General features: G+C 38.5%; 3 protein-coding genes across 3 annotated transcripts; 1 reads left to right on the top strand and 2 right to left on the bottom strand.

Annotated features, from left to right (window-relative positions):
- The first annotated feature begins 2,292 nt into the window (after positions 1-2,292).
- Positions 2,293-5,837, top strand: LOC110682637 (protein FAR1-RELATED SEQUENCE 5-like). Its single transcript, XM_021858973.1, has 5 exons — positions 2,293-2,343; positions 3,499-4,450; positions 4,785-5,255; positions 5,531-5,598; positions 5,688-5,837. The coding sequence occupies exons 1-5, from the start codon at positions 2,293-2,295 to the stop codon at positions 5,835-5,837; spliced, it is 1,692 nt and encodes a 563-aa protein (XP_021714665.1).
- A 4,421-nt stretch (positions 5,838-10,258) lies between these two features.
- LOC110682666 (histone-lysine N-methyltransferase, H3 lysine-9 specific SUVH1-like) lies at positions 10,259-19,288 on the bottom strand. Its single transcript, XM_021858999.1, has 2 exons — positions 16,672-19,288; positions 10,259-10,652 (listed from the first exon to the last, which is right to left on the bottom strand). The coding sequence occupies exon 1, from the start codon at positions 18,793-18,795 to the stop codon at positions 16,696-16,698; it is 2,100 nt and encodes a 699-aa protein (XP_021714691.1). The 5' UTR covers positions 18,796-19,288; the 3' UTR covers positions 10,259-10,652; positions 16,672-16,695.
- A 4,209-nt stretch (positions 19,289-23,497) lies between these two features.
- Positions 23,498-24,521, bottom strand: LOC110682636. Its single transcript, XM_021858972.1, has 4 exons — positions 24,404-24,521; positions 24,192-24,310; positions 23,811-24,096; positions 23,498-23,697 (listed from the first exon to the last, which is right to left on the bottom strand). The coding sequence occupies exons 1-4, from the start codon at positions 24,519-24,521 to the stop codon at positions 23,498-23,500; spliced, it is 723 nt and encodes a 240-aa protein (XP_021714664.1).
- Positions 24,522-24,902: the final 381 nt, after the last annotated feature.

Genomic DNA, 24,902 nt, shown 5'->3' with positions numbered 1-24,902 from the left:
ATCCATTATTCTTTACAAGCTATACAACCGAAAAAACTCAAAAAAGTTGCAAGGGGTAGAGACGGTACCTTGAAGATGCTTTGATTGAGGAGAAAGTAGGCTATCCGGATAAGCAGCCGAAAATCTTTTTGTTGCTTGCTAGATACCCAGACGGTAGCCGGATGTACCCTCTTCAAGAGCAGCTGAAAATTGTTGAGCAACCCAACCATTTCTCCGAAATCCTCCTTGGTGATACCCTAGACGGTAGACCGGTTGTAGGAGTATTGAAAGCAAATAGAAGTAGTCCAAAGACCCCCAGACGGTTGGCCGGCTGTGGGTGGATTGAAAGATAGGGATGACAAAAGACCCTCAGGCGGTTTTAGCAAGTTCTAAACAAAGAGCACTCAGACGGTGACCGGATGAGTAAGGAAAAGGAAGACGGTTGTGTAAGAAATAGCAGCCAGTATCAGAGCTTTCTCTCTTTCTCCCAAGAAAATTTCTCAAAAATTTGTAAAGTGTGAAAATGAGAGGAGGGGGGTCTCTACTTATAGGGAACCCCAGAAGGCGAACCGTTACCTTCCGAATTCGAATTCAAAAAAAAAAAAAAAAAAAAAAGACGAAACGTCACCTTCTCAGAGCATGGCACCTGTCACAGGTGCCACGTGGCAAGCCACGTCACACTTGTGAGGGGCAAATGTTTAGGGTAAAAATACCCTGTCCACATGGCCCAATCACGTGCTGACACGTGTCAGCATCAGAGGGGTTCTGAGAGAACCAATCCTCTGGCGACACGTGGCGCTCTAGCATATGAAAGGGGAACTGATCCCCTCTCACTATAAATAGAGGAAAATCCTCATTTATTACACATTCATAAATATACACACAAAACCCGAGCAATATTAATTGCAGAATTCTCTCGGAATCCGAGAAAAAAACCTTTACATTCTGCACTTTAATACATCCGGAAACGTTCTAACTTGATCGTCGGAGGCGGAACTCCACCCAACCGGAGTTTCCGTGGTTTTGCAGGTACGGATGGTCGACGCGCATTCTTGGAATTGTAACTCTCCCCAGGGACTCCAAAAACCCCGGAAACAGTTGGAGTTTAAAAAATTGTAAATGAAAGATAGTGGGGTAAATAGTAAGTAATGAATGTGGGAGGAAAAAAATAATTAAAAAAGTAATAGTGGGTTTAGGTGGGGACCATGAAAGAAGAAAGATATAATATAATAATGTTGTTTTTTACCAAAAAAAAAAAAAAAAAGTGTAACACTTATTAAAATACGGCCGCATTTGATAAGTGTAATACTTATTAAAACACGGAGGGAGTAATATGTCATATTAACGAATTTCGTTTATATGGGGTTGGAAAGGTAATTTCAGTTATTAATTAAGGGTAAAGTCGTAAATATCCGGGGGATCTATAACGTCAGACTAACATCCGTCAAACCCTACGTTTCTACACTCCGTTCTAACAAATTGTAGTTTTGTTTGTTACTCCGTTCGAGAACTTCATCTCCTCCAAGTCGTATCGCTCAGCGCTTCGAATTTAATATAGATCTACCGTGGTGGTGAATTGGAATTTATGGTGGCGGCGAATCAGCAAGCTACAACTACGGTTTCCAGGGTTTGAGTTGGTGGCGGCGGCAACTAAGCAATGTACAACTAGGGTTTCCAAAGGATCACGACAGCAAAGAAGCTCCAAATTAGTGGAATGGCGAATTCAGACATCACAACCCTCTGTATGTTGTATGCTTTCTCTATCGCTCGGCGCTCCAATTTGGTGGAGTTCTAACACATCATCTGATAGAAGATAAGAGGAGAAGAGGGAGTTCGTGTTTTCCAAAAAGTGGGATTTTCAGAACGGGGGTTGAACCGGGGTCCCAAACAATCGTTCAACATTAGAAAAATTCAAGTTAATTGCCACATCACCAAAACAATAGAATAACATTAAAATATTTCACTCCAACGCTCATAATTGCGAAAATGTTACAATATTAACAAAGTTTGTTAATATGGCATATTAACCGGGCACAACTCATTTTTAATAGCCATGAGATTTTAAATGTAAACATCATTGTAAAAATGGCCAAGAGGAGGAAGAGTTTTTTCTTTAAGAAAACCAAATTCTTATATGTACCTCAACCAATCTCTTGTAATAATTCATACAACATAAAACTATTTGGATTCCCTTCACTACTTTCAACCTGCACTCGATGTCCATTTCGAGGTACATAGTTCATTGGCAACTTTCAGTCCACAATAAGGATTTGGTAGGATTCTTTTGGTTGTCCAAGCTTCGACTTAAATGGTATGGTGCAAGGCATTTCTGGTTTTATCATTCACTTCATTTTTCCTCCGTTGGTAAGTGGCAAGCCATGTATGTGGCTTTGTTTAGATGTGTTGCCGTAGCTACATTGCTCATGGTTTCCTTTTGCTGTTTGTGGATGTAATTTGTCTACTGCTTTTATTTATGAAATTCTCTTTGTAAAAATAAAAAAAAATAAAAATAATAATTGGGTCGCTAAACGTCGCCCTCGAATCTCTAACTAACACCTGCAAAATAACCTAAAATGACGTACGTAGCCTTGTTATAAAAATATTATAAAATAATTATTTTTACCTAAACTTAACACTTTTACCTTACACAAAAAATTTTACCGTTCTCTCTAGTGCTCACCGGCCACCAACGATCACATTGAACCACCAACCACTGTAATTCTCAAAATCAAACAAATAATTTAAATTTTGCAAAACCTAATTCATTGGACCCCATGGAAGACAACGAAAACCTACTTTGCTCGCCGGAGGCTCATCGGACCGTACGGAATCGGTATGAATATTTAATTTTTTTATTTTCGAAAGTCCCAGGCAAACGCCCAGAAATTTCGAAAAACCTAGGCAGAAACGCGTAGTTTTTTCGAACATCCTAGGCAGTTTCGAAGAAACTAAGCGTTTCTACCTAGATTTTTTGAAATTTCTGGGCGTTTACCGGGAAATTTTGAATTTATTTTCTTTTTGGTTTGCCTGGGAAGATCAACTATAATAGTGTTTTAACTTTACAATTTTTGTCTCATTAATTAGAAAAGATGAATTGTTCAAAGTTATGAAATTTGCTAGACTAATATTCTAATTTGCAAGATCATCATAACTAATTTATATTATGTCCTTTGATTTTTTATAGTCAATTAAAGTATACTATAGAGAAAAAAGAAATTATAGTTATATACTACGAATTTGTTTAAGAGGGTCATTTTGAATTACTCTACTTAATTAATTTCTCTAGTTATAAAATTCTCAATTGTTTAGAAGTGCGTGATCACACCTTTTAGTTGTTATTATAATTAGTTGTGTATTGTTAGAATTATTATTATTATTATTATTATTATTATTATTATTATTATTAGTTGTTATTATTATTAGTTAGTTGTGCGTTGTTAGATTATTATTATTAGTTGTGTTTTTGTTGTTTCTCCACTTTTATTAATATTTGTTTTTAATGTTATTATTATTATATAGGATTCTAAGTCCGAGGATGGTGATGGTGTGGACTATAGCGGACATTTTTTGACAGACACCGTGTTTTCGAGTTTTGAGGATGATGTTCTGTGGGCACAAAATGTTTGTCGCTCGCTCGGATTTATGTTAGTGAAGGCTTCTTACAAGACCGGTCAGAGTGGTCGGCCGTATCGATATGTGAGTTGTGATCGTGGAAAAAAGAGCATGATAAGAGACATGATGAACACCATACGCAAAGACATGAAAAGCAAGGCAAACATTTGTCCCTTCAAACTCAAGGTTGAGTATGTCAGAGTAGTAAGTGGTTGGAAGATCAGTTGCTTGAACGACGCTCACAATCATTCTTTGGCTGTGTATCCCGTGGGACATCGACAAATCAGCGGTCTTAGTCTTGCTGCTAAGCAGGTAGTACGTGACATGACTCAGGCACAGGTGCCACCTCGGCATATCATGAGAACTCTTGTAGAAAAGTTTCCCGGAGACCATCTAAACATCAGGCATGTCTACAACTGCAGAAGTAATATCAGAATGGAGCGATTCGAGGGAAGCGAGGTGGTTCACCAGGTGCTTCATTTGGCTAGACAGAGCAATTACCTCACTTGGGTTATGACTGATACCAACAATGTGTTGCAACATGCTTTCATGGCACACCCGATCATGACAAACTTTCTACGCACATACCCATACGTGATAGGTGTGGATTCCACTTACAAGATGAACCGATACGGCATGCCATTCTTTGAGATTGTTGGGGTTACACCGATAAATCAAAACTTTCTTGTTGCATACGCATTCATGAGGTCGGAGTCCGAAGAAAGTTATCGGTGGGTGCTTCAGTGCTTGAGGTTGTTGATCGGTCATCGTAGAAAGCCGTCAGTACTACTAACAGATAGGGAGCTTGGCCTTTGTGCAGCGTTGAAGAGCGTGTTTCCAAACACAAGACACATGTTGTGTGTGTGGCATATTAACAAAGATGTTGAGGCGAAGGTTACTTCCATATTTGAAAAAAAAAAAGAAGGAGATTGGTGTCAAGTTCAAAAATGGGAGGTGGAGGCATGTGATTAATGCTACATCTGAAGAGGCGTATGAAAGAGAGCTTGTAGAGCTGAAAATCAAGTGGGGTCGATGGCCGAAAGTGATTGAATATGTTGTGGACACTTGGCTCATACACAAGGAGAAGTTTGTGATGTTTTGGACGAACTAGGTACTGCACTTCGACAATGTTAACAACTGCAGGTTTGAGAGCTAGCATTCGGCATTGAAATGTTGGATTGACAATTCTATAGGTTCTTCAGACACAGTTTGGGCTCAGGTGCACTGCTCGATTGAGAACCAGATCATAGCCATTCGTAATGGGTTGGAGGCATGTAGAGCAACTCATGGTCAGAAGTACAAGCAGAAGCCTTTGCATCAGCTCAACGGAAAGGTATCCCACTATTGTCTGTCTATTCTTCTCGGTGAGACGAATAGGATGAGAGGGTTGAGTACGAATGTCCATCGACGTTGTGGGTGTGCTCTACGTACTACCCACGGGTTACCTTCTGCGTGCCAAATATATGACTTGATTACTGCAGGGAAGAGGTTGTATACGAAGAACATTCATCCATATTGGAGAACCCTTGTCATTAGAGCGGTTGTCGACATTCCTGATATAGTTGATGAAAATGATGAGGATCGAGCTTATTTCCGCACCCTTGTTGATCGGGTTATTGCCAGCGACCCTGTGATGCTTAGGCACGTGTCTCGAGTGATTGAGGGTGAGATGGATCCTAACTATGATGACCTTTAGGAGCCTCGAGTCAACCCCCGAGTAAGGGGACGACCTCCCGAGAGAAGGAACAGGTGAGATCATTCGTTTTTCGAGCATGTTCAATGTAATGGGCGAGATAATCGATCCAGAAGTAGACCACCCCCATCTGATATAGGTGATTATCGATATAATTAATTAAATAATTTTTTATACGTCGTATATTTTAATTTATTTTGTGTAATAACTTAATTATATGTCATATTATGTTTTTTTTTTTTGTAGGTACCGGGTTTGACATACGACAATGCAGATACAGCTACGCGATTCCCAACATCATTTGGCCTTACGTTGTAGGTGTTAAGGACATCATATCGCAAATGAGGTTGGTTCTCAACCTTGGCTGTATAGCATGATTTACTACGAAATATGGGGTCAACAGGTTAGTTCAGGACTGCAGAGGGAGGTAGACCAGATCAGATGGGATGGTGATGCGTGGTGGACAGGAGCATTGGATGGTAGCACACCAGGATTTTTTTGCTATTGCCACAATATGGAATGTGGTAGTGATTTGTTATGGAGTAGGAAATAGACCATCGAGCTACTATCTATCTACCATTGTTTTACCGTTGAACAATCGTGGACGCTTAGACAAGGCTAGTGCAGAGTTCGTGATTGGAACTATTAGTGGATCGCATTTCATTCGTTTGCATATGGATCCTTACCACCCACTTCCTCCAATTTCACCATTGTGGTTTAACACTCGACAGGCAAGTGTACACAGATGGGAGGCAAGGTACGAGAGAAGGCTTCAATTGTGGAAGACATTAGTTAGCTCTTGAGTACCGTTGAGTACTGTTATGGATTTTTATTAAACTTTATATAACTTTATTAATAAACATGATTATTTTTTTAATTTATTTTAAGCAATTCTACTAAAATTTACTAAGTAAGTACTACGTAATTAGAAAATAAAATACTAATATATAAATGTCAACTTGATAATTCCCAACTAATGTGATAAAACATAAATGTCCACTAACAACATCCAAAACACAGCCTAATAAAACAACAAAGTTAAAGCTAAAATACATATAACAACTAATCTCTAAGTCCATTTATTGCATTCCAATCAGCAATCACCTGCTCCAACATTGCTCTGGTGTCCATTAACAGTAATAATAGGAAAAAAAAATTAAATTAAAAAAAACTAACAAAAAACTTACGTAATCAACGTTGGTCCTCTCCGGAAGACCGACATCATCCTCAACATTAGAAGTGACAATAGGATAGCTAACTCTCCAAACCATGGTAGGTAGTCAGGGGCACAAGCATGTCCACCACGTGGAACTCTAGTATATCCACCATGCAGAAGACTGAACGCAGCACCGGGGACAAATCTATCCCACATGAGAGTGATCATCTGAGCTGAAAAACTGACCCTATAAGACTTCACACTAAGTGTTCTCTGAGCATCATCAGGCCTAATCATGTCACCGGGAATCTCCTGTATAGACCCCAACTGTCGAACAACTCGATCGGGCATATATGGCTCTATGATGCCCCGATAGCGAATACATCCCGTAAACATAGTCCTAGGCACCTGTTGTGTAGGAAAAGCTCCGTACGGCAACCAGCATACCTGCAAATTAGTACAAGTGTAAATCAACTGTAAATAAAAGCAATATAAAACAAATAGTAATTACGTATCTATTTATAACTCATGGTCACCCAGCTGGTCAAGTCGAGTACGAAAGGACACGAGACGATGTTGATGCTTCCGCATCATACCAACATCCCATAACCCTGCACAAGCATGAGGGACGTCTCGTGTCAACACACCCTGGTGAGGCCAAAAACATGGAAAGTACTCGTATATCCAAGCCTGTAGAAGAGTCAGACAACCCTGCGATAGAATCACATCCATTTTGGGTGGCATGCCCGAGCTGACTATACAAGTACGCTAGTGTGGCTGAACCCTAGGAGTATCTCGTCAACCTCTCCAGGTTATCCTCTATACACAACTCACTGAGAAAAGAAGGGTGATTGCGGGTACCGCTCTTGTCAGTAAAGAGCGTGTTACCCAAAAGGACCCACATGTAACCAATGACCTGAACCGCCTCCAGTTGTTCCTCACTACGACACCTAGCAATAATCTGGTTAGTATGGACGCTACCGTTCCTGTAGATGACGTTCTGATTCTTGACCTGTAGCTCCTCCGGAGTCAACTGTAACAACCCAGCTACTAATGTCCTATACTGGTCACTAGGGAGATCACCGGCAACCATATCCCCATTAACCCAAATACGAAGTATGTGGTGTACGTCGTGCAACATGATGGTCATCTCACCAAAAGGTAGGTGGAATATGTTCGTGTATGACTGCCATCTCTCAACAAAAGCAGAAATAAGCGGAAAATCAAGGTGGTCGTGCATAATGCTAGGCAGGTGTGACAACCCAGTCTGCCGTATCCGCGTAGTAGTGGCAGCCGTAAATTGCTCTAGCCAGTCAATCAAGTCTCTACACACACCAGCTCTAGTATGACATCGCAAAAACCGTCGATCTTTGCCATCCCAAATATATCGAGCAACATGGGCCCCGAAACTAGGAATAACGCTCCCATCCTCAGGCCCACCGTCCATCAACCCCTGAACAAGCTAAGACGGTGCAGATCGAGGTGATCGGGAACTCGTAAATCTCCCATCAGGACCTCTCGTCACGACAGGCGGCTGCTCTTCAACATTAGCCTTACCCTCATCTTCATCATCCTCAGGTCCATCATCCTCGTACCTCAAACCCGAACCCAAATCCGAGCCAGGAGTCCTCAACAAAGCATTAGGCCAACCACCAGCTCCCTCCCGCTCATCCAAATGAGTACCAGAATCATCCACTACCCTGTTGCGCTCCGGTACTGAACTACCTTTTGTATACTAATCCTCTTGTTTCTCCTAATCGACGCGTTAATACCGCGCGATCTAGCATGCTGTGGACCAGAACCCTAGACTACATTCTAAATTTAGAATAAATTTTAATATTATAATAAAAATAAAATAGGTGATGCAAACAATTGAAAACAAAAGATATAAAACTAATATTAATAATAAAAACTAATGAGATATAATAAAAACTAATGAGATATAATAATACTTTGTGCTTTTTAATCTGATGAGTTTAAAATGGCATTGATATAAAACTAACAAACTACGATCCATTCTTGACTAACTTTTATACTTAAATAATCCTACATTGTTTTGCCACAACATACAGTAATCACAGCATTTGCAAGAATGCAAACCATAATTCTAAACAAAACTTTGCACCCAAATTCACAAAAACAGTTGGATTAAAACAAACTCAATATGCTTAAATTTGTTTCTTTCCAAACAAATCTAAAACAATAATAAACTCTAATAATAATGACAAGAATAATAATAAAAAACAATAACAGTAAAAATCATTTAAAAAAAACAAATTTTTTAAAAAAAAAATAATTAATAAAAAAAAACCAGGAAACGCCCTGTTTTTTCGAACGACCTAGGCTCAAACGCCTAGTTCGTTCGAACAACCGTGTGGTTGTTCAAATTTTTTAGGTGTTTCATCTCAACCGCCCAAATCTTTCGTACAACCATACGGTTTTTCGAACAAACTAGGCGTTTGAGCCTAGGTTGTTCGAAAAACCGCGACGTTTGAACCCGATTTCAAAAAAAAAAAAAAAAAAAAAAAAAAACAAACCAACCAACCTTGTCTCCCACGACCGCCTTCCCCTTGTCCTTCCTCGTCATATCAGGGGCTGTGTAGATCGAGAAACCGGAGCTTAAATTATGTTAAAAGAGGAGATGGTGGTGATGGTAGTGGCCGGTGGTAAAAGGAGGTGGTGGTGGTGGTGGTTTAGAGAGAGAAGGAGTGAGGGTGGGTAAATTATGTGTGAGGGGGGTAAATTTTTTTTTTAGGTGGTGGTGGTGGTTTAGAGAGAGAAGAGGGAGTGAGGGTAGGTAAATAATGTTTGAGGGGGATAATTTTTTTTTTTTTTTTTAATCTATGAGGGTAAATTTGTAAACATATTTTATTTTGCGAGCGTTAGTTAGAGATTTAAGGGCAGTATTTAACAACCCAAAAAAAATAAAAAAACTAATTACACAACTCCAATGAAGTAAGTGCTTGTTTAGTAGTGTGTTCGATGGAGGATTGTTCGAAACAGATTTTTCAACCATATCTCAGGAGTTGAGAGCCCGAATGGCGATGGAGGGACTTACTCATCATCCACAGAAGACTGTTTCTCCATTGATCCCATCACCTCAATCACCAGTAATCTCCGGATTGTAGTTTCAAGCTCTTGCTCCTATGTCGTCCTTTTTTTTTTTTTTTTTTTTATGTAAAAGTACGAGGAATGTTTAGGAGACCTTTCTTCAAGGTACTATCAAAAAATAATTTTGTGCTCCTGGTTTTCCTTTATTCACCGAGTGGAAAAGGTGTGAGTTGAGTGCGATTGTTTCATTCAAAAACTCACAAGAGTAATTTTGGCTAAAAACAGATTTGATAATTACATATGAAGTACAAAGAAAACTCATATAGTGATTTAAGAAGCTAAATCTTCAGTTCATCTCACGTATAACCAAGTCGCAATATCTAGGCGAGGTCTCAAGCAAACGGAGATATACTCACACAAGTAATCAGCAACCCGAGCCACAAGTTACATAGTGATCTGTACGAAATATGTCTCATCAACATACATGTCGGAAGTATAGTACAACAGTTCTAGCTATTGACGATAACATACACATTATCAGTAGCACTCTCAGATTCTCTTACAAACTCCGAACGCACAAGGAGTTAGTATTCATGATAGACCATGAACTTCATACTTCAACTTCTGTTTCAAGGCTTTCCACAACCAAGCCAACAACCTCATATGCAAACAAAACAAGAACCCAAACACGCCGGCCAACTGGTTTCTTCTTCTTCGTCCAAATTCAAACAGCCAATTATTTAGCCAAGAACAAGAAACAGCAATAATTGAAAACAAAGTCAAAACACTGCATATATCATAAAATCCCAGACGCCCATCCACCAAGGACACATTTACAGTACAGGAAAAAAGTTCAGCTAAGATGACAACCAAATATGGGCAGAAAGCTAATAGGTTGCCAGAATATGGGCTACCGGCACCAACAAACTACAGCTACAGCTACATTACATAAACTAACATAATGATATACATATCTTCAACAAGAGCTTCAAAAGCTACGATACTACAAACTAAACTACTCTGAGCAGGAAAGAAGATAGAAGTCAGGAAGCACATTGAGAATATCGGCAGCACAAAGCATTTGATGATGACAAAACTGAACCTCTGTCACAGCAGATAATTACATCCCAACGGGCGGAGCTGCTTCCAAAGATAGCTAACCTGTTAACATGTAGTTGCAGAGTTATTGTGGGATATATGAAATGAAGTGATCAATAGAAGATCAAACATAAGACCGCCAAAAAAAAAATTATGAATGCAGCATTTATCAAATTCATAGTTAGGTATCCGATAAAAATATCATTAGAACCCTCATGGGGCAGGACATTGAATGCCCAAGGTATTGCAAGATTGCGTTCTCCAATTTTTACCAAAAAAAAATACACACACACATACCACGTACAACTTCCAATAAACTGGCAATTGCATGATTGCATCAACAGCTACACAATCAAAATGACAAATAGCTTGTTTCTTAAACATTAATACATGGAAAAATAGTAGCCTTTTATATATTAAAGTAATTTTCAAGTAAATATTTGTTAAGTCACATGTTTTCATTATAAATCACATTTTTGATATAAAATTATTACTGTTCAATAAGACTCATGCTTATCATTCCAGTGCAATAACTTACATTAATGTGTTTAGGAAAGAATTCAGAAGGAAAAACCTAATTTATTGGACTTCATCTTAGTATATTATATAAATAACTAGCAAAAAAGAGAATAAAATTATGCAACATCAGTAACAGAGAACAACTTATCATTGAGTGGGCCTATCAAGGTAGTTGACAATAACCAACCCAATAGTTCAGGACTTCAGGAGCGTAGAATCTTCAACTAGATTCTACCTCCCAACTTACAAATCCTTGCAACCAGAATCAATTAACTGTGGTCTAAAAAATCTCCCTTTCTTTTGGGTCTTACAATACAATGTCATCACAATCTCTTTGAGAATTGCTATAGAAGCAAAGAGCTTAAGTGATCAAACATGCCCAAAAGCTTTTAAAACAATGAATGTATAAACACTAGCCATACTCAGAATGCCTAAGCAAAGAAATTAGCACTCAGCATGTCCAACATGAGCACACAACAAACACCTATGAGGCCATCAAACATATACAACGTTGAAAATAGATATACCTATTAAGAGGAAAGCAAACCTAATAAGTCAACCAAACCAAAATTGAACCAACTATATTCATCATCACTTTCTGTTGCATGAAAATACACCAAAAATTCCACAGGATATACATAGTATAAAAATTTCCAGCAATCTACATTAATTGCTCACCCTAACAAGACCTTAATATCCACAAAACACAAAAGAAACTCTAGATGTCCTACTTCTGTCACAGTTACAAATATACTCAGCATTAGTCAAGAGTCAATATATGAAGTCTATGAGAGTTGAGCAACTAAAACATGCCAACATTACATATATTTTTGAGAAAATATCTGACTAGAAAGCAAAAACATAAAATGGGAGTTCTCATCTGCACCGTGATGCCTTAAGCAAATAAAAAATTAAGTATACATAGGGAACTGGCCAATAACTGGGCAACACCTTACCAGCCATCACGTGCTCAAGAACTAGATAACCCAGAGGGCCAGAGGGATAAAAGTAAAGCATTAACAGGTTGCTTGGTAAAGGATGATTCAAAACCGGGAAAGTAATCATACCCTTTGTTCTGTTCTGATTTCAGTTGATGCTTAAACCCTGACCCCCTTAAAAAAGAGAAAAGAAAAGGTTTATGTCTCTCCATCCTATTTCCTATCTCCGAAAGATTTTCAATTCCCCAAATATTCTCTAACAGTATGTTTGGATAAAGAAAGGGAAAGGAAAAGAAGGGGAGAGAGGAGAAGAGGAGGGGAGAGAAAGGGAGGGGAAGGAAGAATGGTGAGTTTTCCTTCCAAGTCTCTCCACTGTTGGAGTGATTAATTTCCTACAATTTAATCCCTCCATTTCTCTCCCCTCCAATTCCCTTCCTTCCTCATTTGTTATCCAAATGAAAGATACCCCATCTCTTCATTTCCCTTCCTTTCCCTCCATTCCTTCCATCCAAACACACCGTAAAGGTTTGACAACCACCTTAACCATCCTAAGTTTCTAACTACTCCAGAATTTCAATTCCCCAAAAATGCTCTACAGGTTTGACAACCACCTCAACCATCCTAAGTTCCTAACTACTTTAGTTTTAAAAGGCGCGAGTCCCTAGAGCCTAGGATGGTTAAGGTGGTTGTCAAACCTGTAGAGCATTTTTGGGGAATTGAAATTCCGGAGTAGTTAGGAACTTAGGATGGTTAAGGTGGTTGTCAAACCTTTAGAGAATATTTGGGGAATTGAAAATCTTTCAGAGATACCTTTTCTTTTCTCTTTTTTAAGGGGGTCAGGGTTCAAACTGAAATCATAACAGAATAAAGGGTATGATTACTTTCCCCGTTTTTGAATCATCCTTAAAAAAGAGAAAGGAAAAGGTATATGTCTCTTCATCCTATTTCCTATCTCCAAAAGATTTTCAATTCCCCAAATATTCTCTAAAGATTTGACAACCACCTTAACCATCCTAAGTTCCTAACTACTCCGGAATTTCAATTCCCCAAAAATGCTCTATAGGTTTGACAACCACCTTAACCATCCTAAGTTACTAACTACCTTAGTTTTAAAAGGCGCGAGGCGCACCGAGGCGCAAAAGGTCCCTGGAGCCTAGGCGCAGGCGCGCGCCTTTCGTATATGAGACGTAGAATTTTTAATTTTTAATTTATATATATGTTTTACTGCTTTCTCAGTATTATATATGTTACTAGGGTGGTCCACGCGCGCAATTTGACAACCACCTTAACCATCCTAAGTTCCTAACTACTCCGGAATTTCAATTCCCCAAAATTTCTCTACAGGTTTGACAACCACCTTAACCATCCTAAGTTACTAACTACCTTAATTTTAAAAGGCGCGAGGCGCACCGAGGCGCAAAAGGTCCCTGGAGCCTAGGCGCAAGCGTGCGCCTTTCGTATATGAGACGCAGAATTTTTAATTTACATATATATTTTACTGATTTCTTAGTATTATATATGTTACTAGGGTGGCCAATGCGCGCGCTAGCTAGCCATGTCCGGAAAGTTATTTCGATTTAGCCTTAATGTCATAACTTTAGTTGTTGGTAGGATTAATGAGGGAAATTTTATAAACAAATATTTTGAGGGACATAAATGTCTATTCTAAAGGGCTAAAAAAAGAGGCAATTAACATTAACGAGGGCACATAAATAAATAAACATTTTAAATAATTACCCAAACACTATTCAAAAGAGTTAACTCAAACATTTAAAAAGGTAGGGAAAAGAAAAAATAAAAATTGGTTAAATAAAAAGCTCAAATTTATTTTTAAAACAGACTTTTTTTAAAAAAAAAAAAAAAAAGAAAAAAAAAGAAATGAAGCGAGTATAAAGTCTCAAAAGGAAAACAAAAAAAAAGGAAAAAGGTGGACAGAAGCATCAGAAATGGGTGTGAAGAGAGAGAAAGATAGAAAGAGGTTCGAAGAAGGAGAAAAAAAAAAGATCGAAGAAAGAGAAAAAAGGAAGACTGACCTGAGAGAGCTTGCCGGCGATAGTGCGATGATTCCGGTGCCGGAATCCACCGGAATCACAGCTAATTTCCCCAATTATTTCAGAATTCGCAAATTAGGGTTTCTTATATTTAGGGCTTTTGATTTGGGGGTAAAATTTAAGCTAATTCATGCTAATTGAGGGTTTTTGTTCAAAATTGTAAACTAAAGACTGGGTAAGTTTTAATTTGCAAAAATTTTGGTCTTTTTCTGTAGATTTAACTCAAATCTTCATTCTCTCTTGCGTTTGACTGTTAAGCGACCTAGGCGCAGCGCCTTGCGCCTTGGCAAAGGCAGTCTGAGGCGCACCAAGGCGCGCACTTTTGGTAGGAGCTTGCGCCTGAAATGGTTAAAGCTCACTGACCTGCGCCTTTGTGAGCCTTGCGCCTTAAGCGCACCTTTTAAAACTAAGCTAACTACCCATCCCCCACCCCTCTCTGCCCTCCAAGATTGCAACCACACCAATCCAAAGATTTCCAATTCCCCTTAAATCCTATACTTCTGAGTCTTGACCATCACCATTAGCCATCATAAACCCCCCAAGCCACGCTGCTCCCCACCAGCAACCCAACAGCCTCATGACTGGCGCCACCACTGGATACCTTACCGGTTACTGCCATCTCAACCAACAACCTCAGAGAATGTCTGCCCCAACACCACTGCAACAACAAACAGTAAATAAAGGCAGCATCTTTTTTTATAACATTTTTGCTGCTATAGTGATCCACAAATAGCACCATAATCACTCGAAATTCCTCTCCAAAACAAACAAAATTGATCCTAAAAATTTCAGCTTTCAGCTTAAAAGGGCAGAAAATAACATCAAAACCACAAAATGTAAATTAGGACCACTGAAAGCCACAAAGAGGCATATATTATCCAAAAACCCCGTTATATGACTTCAGATGGCCATTTGGCCAATTCAGACCACCAAACACAATAGTTGAGAACCAGCAATAAAACAGCAGTATGAAGGTCTTAATTCAGATATGGCAGTTAGATGGTAAGGCAGTGCAACGATGGATAAGCATATGGCAGTGAATAATACTGGTAAGGGAAGAGAGTATGGAGGAGCTATTAGACTGGGAAAACCGGAAAACAGAAAGAGAGAGATGGGGTTTAATACCACTCATCTACCAAACACAACTATAGAATTTTGAAACCCTTCTCTTAGCCAGCAATATAAAGAAAAAATCACAAGATTTTCTGTTTCTTATTTTTATCCCTTTTTTCTTGATTCCACTCCTTTCTCGGGTCATGATTCCACTCCTTTCTCGGGTCATGGACCAAGCAGCCCTTAATGTACTTACTCTTCAGAGAGACTTTCCTAATACGGAATAGTTGCGTTGCTAAATCATAACCATTTCTTTCATATACATAATAAAATAACCTCATTGTTCCAAATCTGAACTGATAGCTAAAAAAGGTTCTAAATATTGCTTGAATTCATTATGCAATGCCACTTCACGGCAAACAAGTTCTGCCTAATCAAGATGGACAAATGGGTCATATTAGGTATTCACAAAACTGAAGCAAAAAGCCCCAGTACCCAACAAGTAAAATTGAAATAGATGTAATAAAAACTAATTAAAAGTCCAAAGTCACTCCAGGACAGAAGAGTGAATAGAAGGAGCAAAGCTGAAAGGAAAAGGGATGTTTGGTCAATTAGCTCAATGTCAACAAATTTGGAAAATAAGGCTTGAATCATACAAGATAAACTGAAACCACATTATGTCCATGCAACATCAAAGCATTTTCCAGACCAATCTTTACGCTCCATTGAATGACTAACCAAATCCCTCCATCGGATTGTCATACTCATAAATCATAATTAACCACAAATTAAACTCCCAACACCTCAAATGTCAATATCACACTATCACTAAACTAACTACTGATTTTTTTTTCTCAGTATCCACTGTTTTACTTTTATGTTTTCTTTGCTATCCTCCTTTCTTCTCAATAAGAAGCTTTCCCACACTGTTTTGCGAAGGGTGTATTCTAAGAAATAAGAAAGTCACTGGCAAGTGTGAGGTATGGGACAAAGCTATAGGGTCATTGTTCTTGGTGTATAAAATGCTAAAAAGCATAATGCAAACACCTGTAAAAAAGCAGCTAAGCCCCTGGAGGTGACTCGAAGAACATTAATTCCATCAGAATTTGGTGAGCACATTAACATCAAATATACTTCAAAAATGGCATAATAATCATGACACTTTGCACAACAACAGCATCTGCTATGAACAGCACTATAGGAAAAAAGGAAAGATCATAATCAAAGACTCAATTGAGAAAAATATAATCTTCCAATCTGTTCACTGTATCATCTAATCTCAGAATAGCCACAAAGCATAGCTCTGCTGGAGGCCACAACACTCATAACAGATGTATTGGCAAAGGAAATAAACAAATAAATTTAGTCTCTATCAGTTGCTAAACAGCATAAGACCTAGATGATACAACTGAGAAACACTTTCCTATGGGTCCAACAACACAAGACCTTTGTAACAGAAACTAATTAATCTGATAGGAAAATATAAATTTCTAGTAGATTATTGCAAAATGGCATGCATACCTGCAGTTAACACCATAAGAAGTGTCAACCGAAATAGCCTTTGCATTTTGGTGAGCCACAATAGCACCGCTTCCTCCTACTTTCGGACTGAGATATACCATAATCATAAGTGAGCTCAGTCATGGGAGGAATGTGTCGCATCGCATAGAATGCAATATGAATTTGGGACTCCCCATTCTGCTCATACACAATAGGCTGCCAGAAAACAGTAGGAGAACAGCTGTGGTTCATAAAGCGAGAAACATTCCCAGAATCTTTGGCACTAATGATCAATGGAGTAGGAATGTCATAATCCTCACTCAATTCAGCTGTATCCTCTCCCACCAACGGAGGATCATAGTTCCACTTAAATGATTTATCGAATTCACGACTAGTATCGAAAACATAGTCACCACCATCGCTACTTTCATCTCTATCATACTTGGTTTTGTCAATCACTTCACCAGCATATTCACAAATGAAAGTCCCCGATCGAATAGCATCCCAAGAGCGCAAGCCCCAACCTTTATCCTTAGTCTTAAAGACTTCCAGTCGAACCTTTAAACCACTCTGTGACACTCTGTTCTTGCAATTAGGAAAGCATGGACACGACGGTCCACACTCATAAACAAGTGGTTTCCTGCTCACAAACACCCCATTCGTAGTATACGGGAAATCACCGCCATTCTTACGAATACAAGAGCAGTTAAGATCACCTGCAGCACAAGCACTATGGCAATTACACCCATAAGTAGGCTCAGACAAGTTAAGGGACTTTGTATACTTAACTGAGCGTAGATAGGTGAAGTAAGGAGGCCCCTTTTCGTTATCGAAATCATTAACAAGCGATACAGGCAGACTTTCAGCACCTGAAGTAAGGTCAGGAAGAATCAATCCCGGCCTCGACGACACACTTTCTTTCCACTTCAAAATAGATTGCCAAACCCCAAAACCTGGAGACTGCCCAGGTAACCTGACCATCCTATACTTGAAAAGATTAGCACCCGATTTCGCCTTCTCAATCCAGGACTCTTGAATAGTATAAAGCCCATCATAAACATATATCTTAATGGAAGGATTCGAAGTATCCCTGATACCTCTAATCACCCGAATTTGATTCCCTCGTCGAGAACTTTTCTCCAAAGCAAGATTCCCCCTTTCTAGCTTCTGATCAGAGGCTGCTTTACCACTGTTATTGTAATTTCCACCACCTTGACCTGTGTAAACCAAAACATCCTGATCTTCAGCATCATCGTCGTACCCGCCCGATGACACAATGCTAACAGCAAGTGGCTCATCTTCAGCATCAGTCTTAACAGTCATGTAATCAATACCAGCCATCGAAGGCGCATGCAATCCCACAACACAAAGTTCCATTCGAAAAAAGAAAATGTCACCAATATCAAGCCCAGGAACAGCACCAATTCTCTTCCTACTATTAGTCCGAAACCCAGCAGTCATCAAAATGTTACCAGCTTTCAAATCAGCACGCTTAATCAACCCCGTTGACGCCTCCTTCGAATCCTCAAGCTGGCTTAACCGCCTCCGAACACCATCAAACTTCATAATAACATAATTAACAACTTCCCTATTACCATCCTCCCTCTGCACTTGAGGCAAACCCACCACATTCGCCAAATTCGGCTTCCGAATATCACCAGAAGCAGCAGCATTCGCAATCTTTCTTGCCTTCCTCTGAGCAGCCGCCTCAGCAGGGGACAGACCCTTAGTACTAGCTGCCCGTTTCTTGCTCCCAGACGCGGTACCAACACCGCCATCTCCGAAATTTATATCCCTCGAAGCTTCCATAGAAGAACCCGTATCACCATTCGAAAAATGCGCACCCATTTGAGGAGTCCCAAATGACCTCAACGGCACCGCGGCAGCAGGGGTGGCATAACCAGCAGCACCATCCTGGTTCCTCGCCTCGCCCGCGGTCTGACTACCGGGTGGACCCATGCTAAACGGGTAAAAGGGGGTAAACCCAGATGGGAAAGGACCAAAAGGGGATGAACACACAAAAGGGGGAGCTTGAGGTGGGTTCGGAAACATGGGTACCAAAGTTCTCAAGGGTTTCACATCTAAAACCCTTGATTTATCGAATGAAGGTTGAGATTGCGTGCCTGGACCCGAAACACCGTCCATTTTCAACAATTCAATTCGAGATTGAGATTAAATTACAATTACAATGAAAAAACAAAGGGGTGGAGTATAATTTACAGCGAATTACAACAACATAGAGCTAAACCCATTTGAAGATCCATTGATTCGAAAAGGAATTTGGATCGAAGAAGGTGATTTGGCCTCAGGCCAATCAGTCATGCAAAATCAGATCTAGGGTTTATATGGGAAGAGAATTGGGGAAATGGGGATTTTTGTGAAGAGAGAAAATGATTTGGGAATTGCAAAGAAGATAAAGGAAGGAATTTGACTGTAGAATTTGAGAAAAGGAGAGAGAAAATCGCCGGAGAGTGAGAGTGAGAGAATGGCCGGAAATCGGTGACGGGAGAAAGTGACCTGTGAGAAGAAAGGAGGAGAGGGAGGAAATAATAACGATTTAAGATAAGTAAGTACATTAGATAAATCTACTGTATTAATCTCTCTTTTTTAGAGGGGATACTGTATTAATCTATTTAGCCACTCGTATATGGTTTTTTTTTTTTATTTTTTTTTTTTGTTGGTAACATGGAGGGCCTTTTGTTGGTATGATAAAGGGGTCAAAATCTCTCACACAGTCACATGTCTTCCCGATTCGGATTAGCGAGGTAGGCACTTTGAAAGTAATCCCCACCCTAAAGTCACTAGACTAAACTTTGCTTGGTACTATGATAAGGGAGTATGTATGACTGTTTTTGCAAACGGTTATTTTTGGCGGGAAATTCGTTGGCCTTTCTTTTTGTCGTTTTCTTGTAAAAGATGTCTTTTATTGGTTTTAGTGAGAAGCTAAGTTTGTTAGAGCTGTGTGAGCTAGTATAAAGGATGAGTGGTTGTAATAATCAAAGCATAATGATAATTACAATCTTATCTCTCTCTCTCTCTGCCTCTCTCGATTATCTCTTTTTCTCCTTCTTCCTCTGATTCCTCTAATTCTCTGTTTTTCTGGTTTGCTCAAATTGCTGCATTACTAAGCAGCTACTTAAACCTCCCTTATCAGTGGTATTAGAGCCAGGTTGCTCTCTCTGTTGACTGCTCATTCTGGCACCCATAGTTACTAACCGAGTAACAAAAATGGAAGCTCAGCTTGAGGCATTGGAAAGGAGACTCAAAGCTCAAACTGTAGCATCAACTCAAAAGTTTGAGGACCTGCTGAAGATGATGCAATCACTGAAAGAAAACATGATAGAGGCCAGATCACCTAGATCTGATGATCGATTCAATCATCTAAATTGGGGTATATACCTAAACTTGAGTTTCCTAAATTTGATGGTAGTAATCCTAGCTAGGCCGTGTATTAAGAAATGTTGTAAGTATTTCACTCTCTGTAAGAACCCTGATGATCAAAAAGTGGATCTAGTATCCCTTAATATGATTGATAAAGTTGAAAATTGGGTGTCTAGTTATTTATCTACCAGATCTGTAGTAGATTGGAACGATTTTGTTATTGATGTGAATGGAAGGTTTAAGGATGAAGTAGGTGTGAATGTGGTTGAAGAATTTAATAAGCTGCAGCAAATTGGTAATATTGAGTCTTATATAGGTGAGTTTGAGAATCTGAAAGCTATTATGCTGCAAAATAGTTATGCCTTACCTGAGAAGTATTTGTTGGAGAGTTTTATTGGGGGTCTTAAACCTGGGATAAGGCCATTTGTTAGTGGCTTTAAACCTCAAACTGTAATAGCTGCAGTAGAATATGCTAGATTGTAAGATGAGTTGATTGCTGCAAACTCCCCAAAATTTATGAAACCCTATACCACTAAACCTTACCAGAACTCCTTGACAACTAATTCCTCAAAACCACCTTTACTTCCTACACCACCAACCAAACCTCTCACCCTTACTGCACCCAAAGACTAAGCCCTTCCAAAATAACATCTTACTTAAAACCCAAATATGTACCTGCTGATGTGAGCGCTGAGAAAATTGCTAAAGGATTGTGCTACTATTGTGATGCTCCTTATGATAGGAATCATAAATGCCAATTCAAGGAGCCACAATTGTTTACAGTTGAGATACCGGGTCTAGATAAGACAGATGCTGCTATTGTCTAGTTAGAAGAGCTGGAAGAGGATATCACTCAAGATCCCTGTATTTCTTTAAATGCCTTAACAAGTAGCCAGAATTTTCATACCATGAAAGTGAAGGCTTTGGCCAATGGAGTACCTTTGCATACTTTGATAGACTCATGTAGCACTCATAACTTCCTGGATATACATTTGGCAAAGAAATTGGGGTGTGTGACTGAAAGTATCCAGGGACAATCCATTTTAGTTGCAGATGAGAATCACTTGTTATGTCAATCTGTCTATAGAAATTTTGCATGGAGTCTAGGAGGACATGAGTTTATGACTGATGTCATGTTAATTCCTATGGGGAGCTGTGACATGGTGTTTGGGATTCAATGGCTCAGCACATTAAAGTCTATTTCTTAGGATTTCAGACAGCTAACTATGAGGTTCTGCATTCAGAAAAAGGAAGTTGAACTTAAAGGCATACCAGTCAAGAAAATCAAAGTGATAGAGGAGGCCTCAGTCAGGTGTATGGCCAATGCAACCCACATTTGTTTACTAGAATTGAGTGATATGATAACATGTAATACTCCAAATTGTCTAATGGAAGTTTCTAAAGCAGTTTCAGAACCTGAGATATTCAGGGCCTTGAAAAAGAAGTATTCTAGTGTGTTTGATGAACCTACAAACGTACCGCCTAGTAGGGGGATAACATTAATGGATAAAATATTACATTCATTTCATACATAAGATAGATTGCCCAAAAATTCTCTAACTTCTCTCTTTAAATATTCTGTTATTGGTGACTAACTTAATCATTAAAGACGAATATATCGGTGACTGGATATTGTTGTTTTGCAGGTGTTTGTACGCACAGTTGTTGCATATCAGATCGTTGTGTCTCGAGTAATCTTATTAACCACAAAACAGAACTTAAATTAAATGACGTGTTACCTAAACAACCAGTTATCTTATGCTTTTCCTTTTCAAATTTTTTTTTTTTCAATTTTTTTTTCAATTTTTTTTGAAAAGTACCTTTTTTATTTTATATATTCCCACTGACCTTTCTCCTACTCTCTTCTCACTCATATGCCTTCAATCTGATTACAACCACTGCCACCCTCACCCTTACTCTCCGATTATCGCTATCGCGCCCCGCCCCTTCTCTGATCGTCGTTGCCACTCCTCTCTTTTTATTTCCTTCACCTTTTGTTTCAATTAATCACCACCATTAAAGCTTTCAAGTGTGAGATTTTGATGGTTAAATTTAACAATGAAAACTCTAAATTTAGAGTTTTCATGGTTAACTTTGACCAAATAAAACTATAATTTTAGTTTGTAAAAGGTAGGGCTTTTTTAGGGTGGTTTGTGGTTTTTAATTGTGGATATAGTGATGGTGATTAATGGTGAGTGGGGGTGGCGAGGTTCATGGTGTTGATAGGTTTTGGTGGATGGGGTGGTGGTATAGGCAGTAGTTCTTGTGGTTTGTAGTCCATCCATTTTGAAATCTAAAAAAGGTTAATTTCGGGGTTGAATTATGATCCGTAACCAAATTAATAAGAGTGTGGTCAGAAATGGAGAAATGTTCATATAAAACAGTGGCAGATCGAGGGGTATAAGGAATCCCATTGAGGACTAATAAACGATCTATCAAGAAGTTCATATGTAATATGGAGTTTAGTAAGCATATCCAAGAAAATTGGTTTCCCAATGGGTGAACGACAAATGCTTGAAAAAATTAAGCAAATCGATGTAGACAGAAACAACGAGCAACATTAGAGGCCTCCCCACCTTGTTTATTAGCAAGTAAAAAGTGATCATTCAAATCTACAATAATACACCAAGGGAGGGCAGAGTTAGTGCATAACTTAAAAAGCTTTGCCCAAAACAAGCCTTTTTGAGATGTTTGAGTTGGGGCATAAATAATAAATAACATAAATACATGATGCATAGATAAATCATGAATAAGAAGTGAAGCAATTCGATATTTTAATTGAACAATCGTTACATTAATTTTTGCGGAATTCCAACAGACCCACATTCCCCCACAGTGACCCTCAAGGTTAATATTATGAACAAATTCATAACCCAAAGTTTTGTTTAACATATTGCTACTAGAAGGAAGAGCCATAGTTTATATTTCTTCTTAAATGTTTATGTAGGGAATTTTTCAAACTCATCTTTGAGCCCTACTGTGGTTCATGATTTTAGACATGGCGGCGTTTCAAGGAAAAGAAGCTAGAGATAAAAGAGTCGCCAAGAAGTTTTAGGAACTTGTAAACCTTTCACGGGTGTGAAGGTTACACCCAACGTTATAAGGATCGGGATTCTACTTTGGATCGGAAAGGCCTATCAGGATAGGATCGGATCGTGGGATCGCACGATCCTACCAATTTTCAATTTTAAGACATATTACATGTATAAAATGGTTGTGGGATCATAATTTTTGTAAAAAAGACTAATAATGCAAATATTTGGTGATTTACTCATTAAAAAGGCGATACTTTATTAAAAAGCTAATTATAGCTAATATTTCGACATTTTTCTCAATAAATTTGTACATAAGAATCTTGAGAACAAGGCAATAGTTATGAGTTCAATGACAAAATAATACACATAATGACATAAAATAGTTTTAATTACAAAACACTTAGATCTTAGTTTTAATTAAAATATATTCATCAATCATCATATCCAAAACTCAAATTGCCATAATCAACATCATCACTTCTAACATCAGTTCCTCCTACACTAGCTGGCTCATTTTCAAAGTTGTTGCCATCACCAAATTCATCATCATCATTAAATTCATTTGAGCCTATATAAGTTGATGCAATCTCATCATCATTGTCGCTCAAATTTGTTACTTCATCGATTTCATCTACACAATATGTGGCAAAAATAATTAAAAAGGTGAAAGAGGAGAAGATAAGATTTTATAAGTAATGAAAATTGAATGAAATGGAAAATAAAAGATTGTGCTCAGTTGCTCACCATCATGGTCTTCATGAATTTCATCTCCATTTCTTGTAGCTTTTCTAGCAAATCTCCTAGCTGCTCTATCAAGATTAGTGAACCATGCATCATTTGTTGGAAGAATAGGTTCTTCTACCTCTGCTATCCACTCATCATCAGACGGCAACTCATCCAAAACTATTGGTTGTGTGATTGGCTTGCTTGCTCGTTTCTCATGCCTTCGCTTTGATTTCAAATTATACATCACAAAAACTAAATCGTTCATTTTTTGTTGATGCAATCGATTTCTTTTCTTTGTATGAATCTGTTTAAATTACATATAAATAAAAAATTTAGAAGACATCAAATTACCCAAAATTGTATAATATAAAGTACCAAAAAAATTCAATAGTATTTTACCATTTCAAATGCACTCCAATTTTGTTCACAGCCTGAGGAACTACAAGTGAGGCTTAAAATTCTTATGGCAAAGTTTTTAAGCTTTGGACATTCATCCCCATATGAATCCCACCAGTTAGCTTTATGAATTAAGGCACATTCAAAATAGCATGTTAGGAATAGATTTGATGTAATTAAAAATAAGATGTAATTTTATACTCAAAAATCCAAACCTGGAGTTTTTTTTGTTCTTGTCATCACAGCAGTAGGCAACCCAAAAAGCCCTCTGGCATTTTTAAAGGCATCCATTTGTAAATCAATCATCATTCTTTCGTCCGGATCAGAAACCATTCTTTGCAGACAATTATATAAGCCTATTTTAATGTCAGCATTGGCTTGAAAATCAGGCTTATATTGAAATTGTGGATTTAAAAAATAAGCTGCTGCATGGAGGGGCTTATGAAGTTGATTCTCCCAACGCTCATCAACAATATCTAAGATTGGTTTGTAGCTACATTATAAGAAATTTTTTTTTTAGTAGGGGAATGTTTGATCACAGAATTCCTCTAATTAAAGCCTGGAAGTGGTGCTGTCAACATCAGGCCTTACATATATTCTTTGAAGCAAAAGGATGTAATAGAGCAGTTGGTCCATGAAATGCTGGAAAGAGGCGTCATTCAGAATAGCTCCAGCCCTTTTGCATCTCCATTGGTATTGATGGGAAAGAAAGAT

This window comes from Chenopodium quinoa, unplaced genomic scaffold (genome assembly GCF_001683475.1).
Source record: "Chenopodium quinoa cultivar QQ74 unplaced genomic scaffold, ASM168347v1, whole genome shotgun sequence".
Taxonomy (NCBI): domain Eukaryota; kingdom Viridiplantae; phylum Streptophyta; class Magnoliopsida; order Caryophyllales; family Amaranthaceae; genus Chenopodium; species Chenopodium quinoa.
Note: the sequence above shows the minus strand (reverse complement) of the source record. Positions and strands in the feature narration are given on the sequence as shown.

Excerpts from the sequence above, each read along its gene's own strand:
- LOC110682636 (XM_021858972.1), bottom strand. The coding sequence starts at position 24,521 with ATGGTTTCTGATCCGGACGAAAGAATGATGATTGATTTACAAATGGAT. Across the intron at positions 24,097-24,191 it reads ATTGGAGTGCATTTGAAATG|ATTCATACAAAGAAAAGAAA; the intron begins GTAAAATACTAT and ends TAATTTAAACAG. Across the intron at positions 23,698-23,810 it reads AATTCATGAAGACCATGATG|ATGAAATCGATGAAGTAACA; the intron begins GTGAGCAACTGA and ends CATATTGTGTAG.
- LOC110682637 (XM_021858973.1), top strand. The coding sequence starts at position 2,293 with ATGGTGCAAGGCATTTCTGGTTTTATCATTCACTTCATTTTTCCTCCG. Across the intron at positions 5,256-5,530 it reads CGTGTCTCGAGTGATTGAGG|GTACCGGGTTTGACATACGA; the intron begins GTGAGATGGATC and ends TTTTTTTTGTAG. Across the intron at positions 5,599-5,687 it reads ACATCATTTGGCCTTACGTT|GTTAGTTCAGGACTGCAGAG; the intron begins GTAGGTGTTAAG and ends TGGGGTCAACAG.
- LOC110682666 (XM_021858999.1), bottom strand. The coding sequence starts at position 18,795 with ATGGACGGTGTTTCGGGTCCAGGCACGCAATCTCAACCTTCATTCGAT.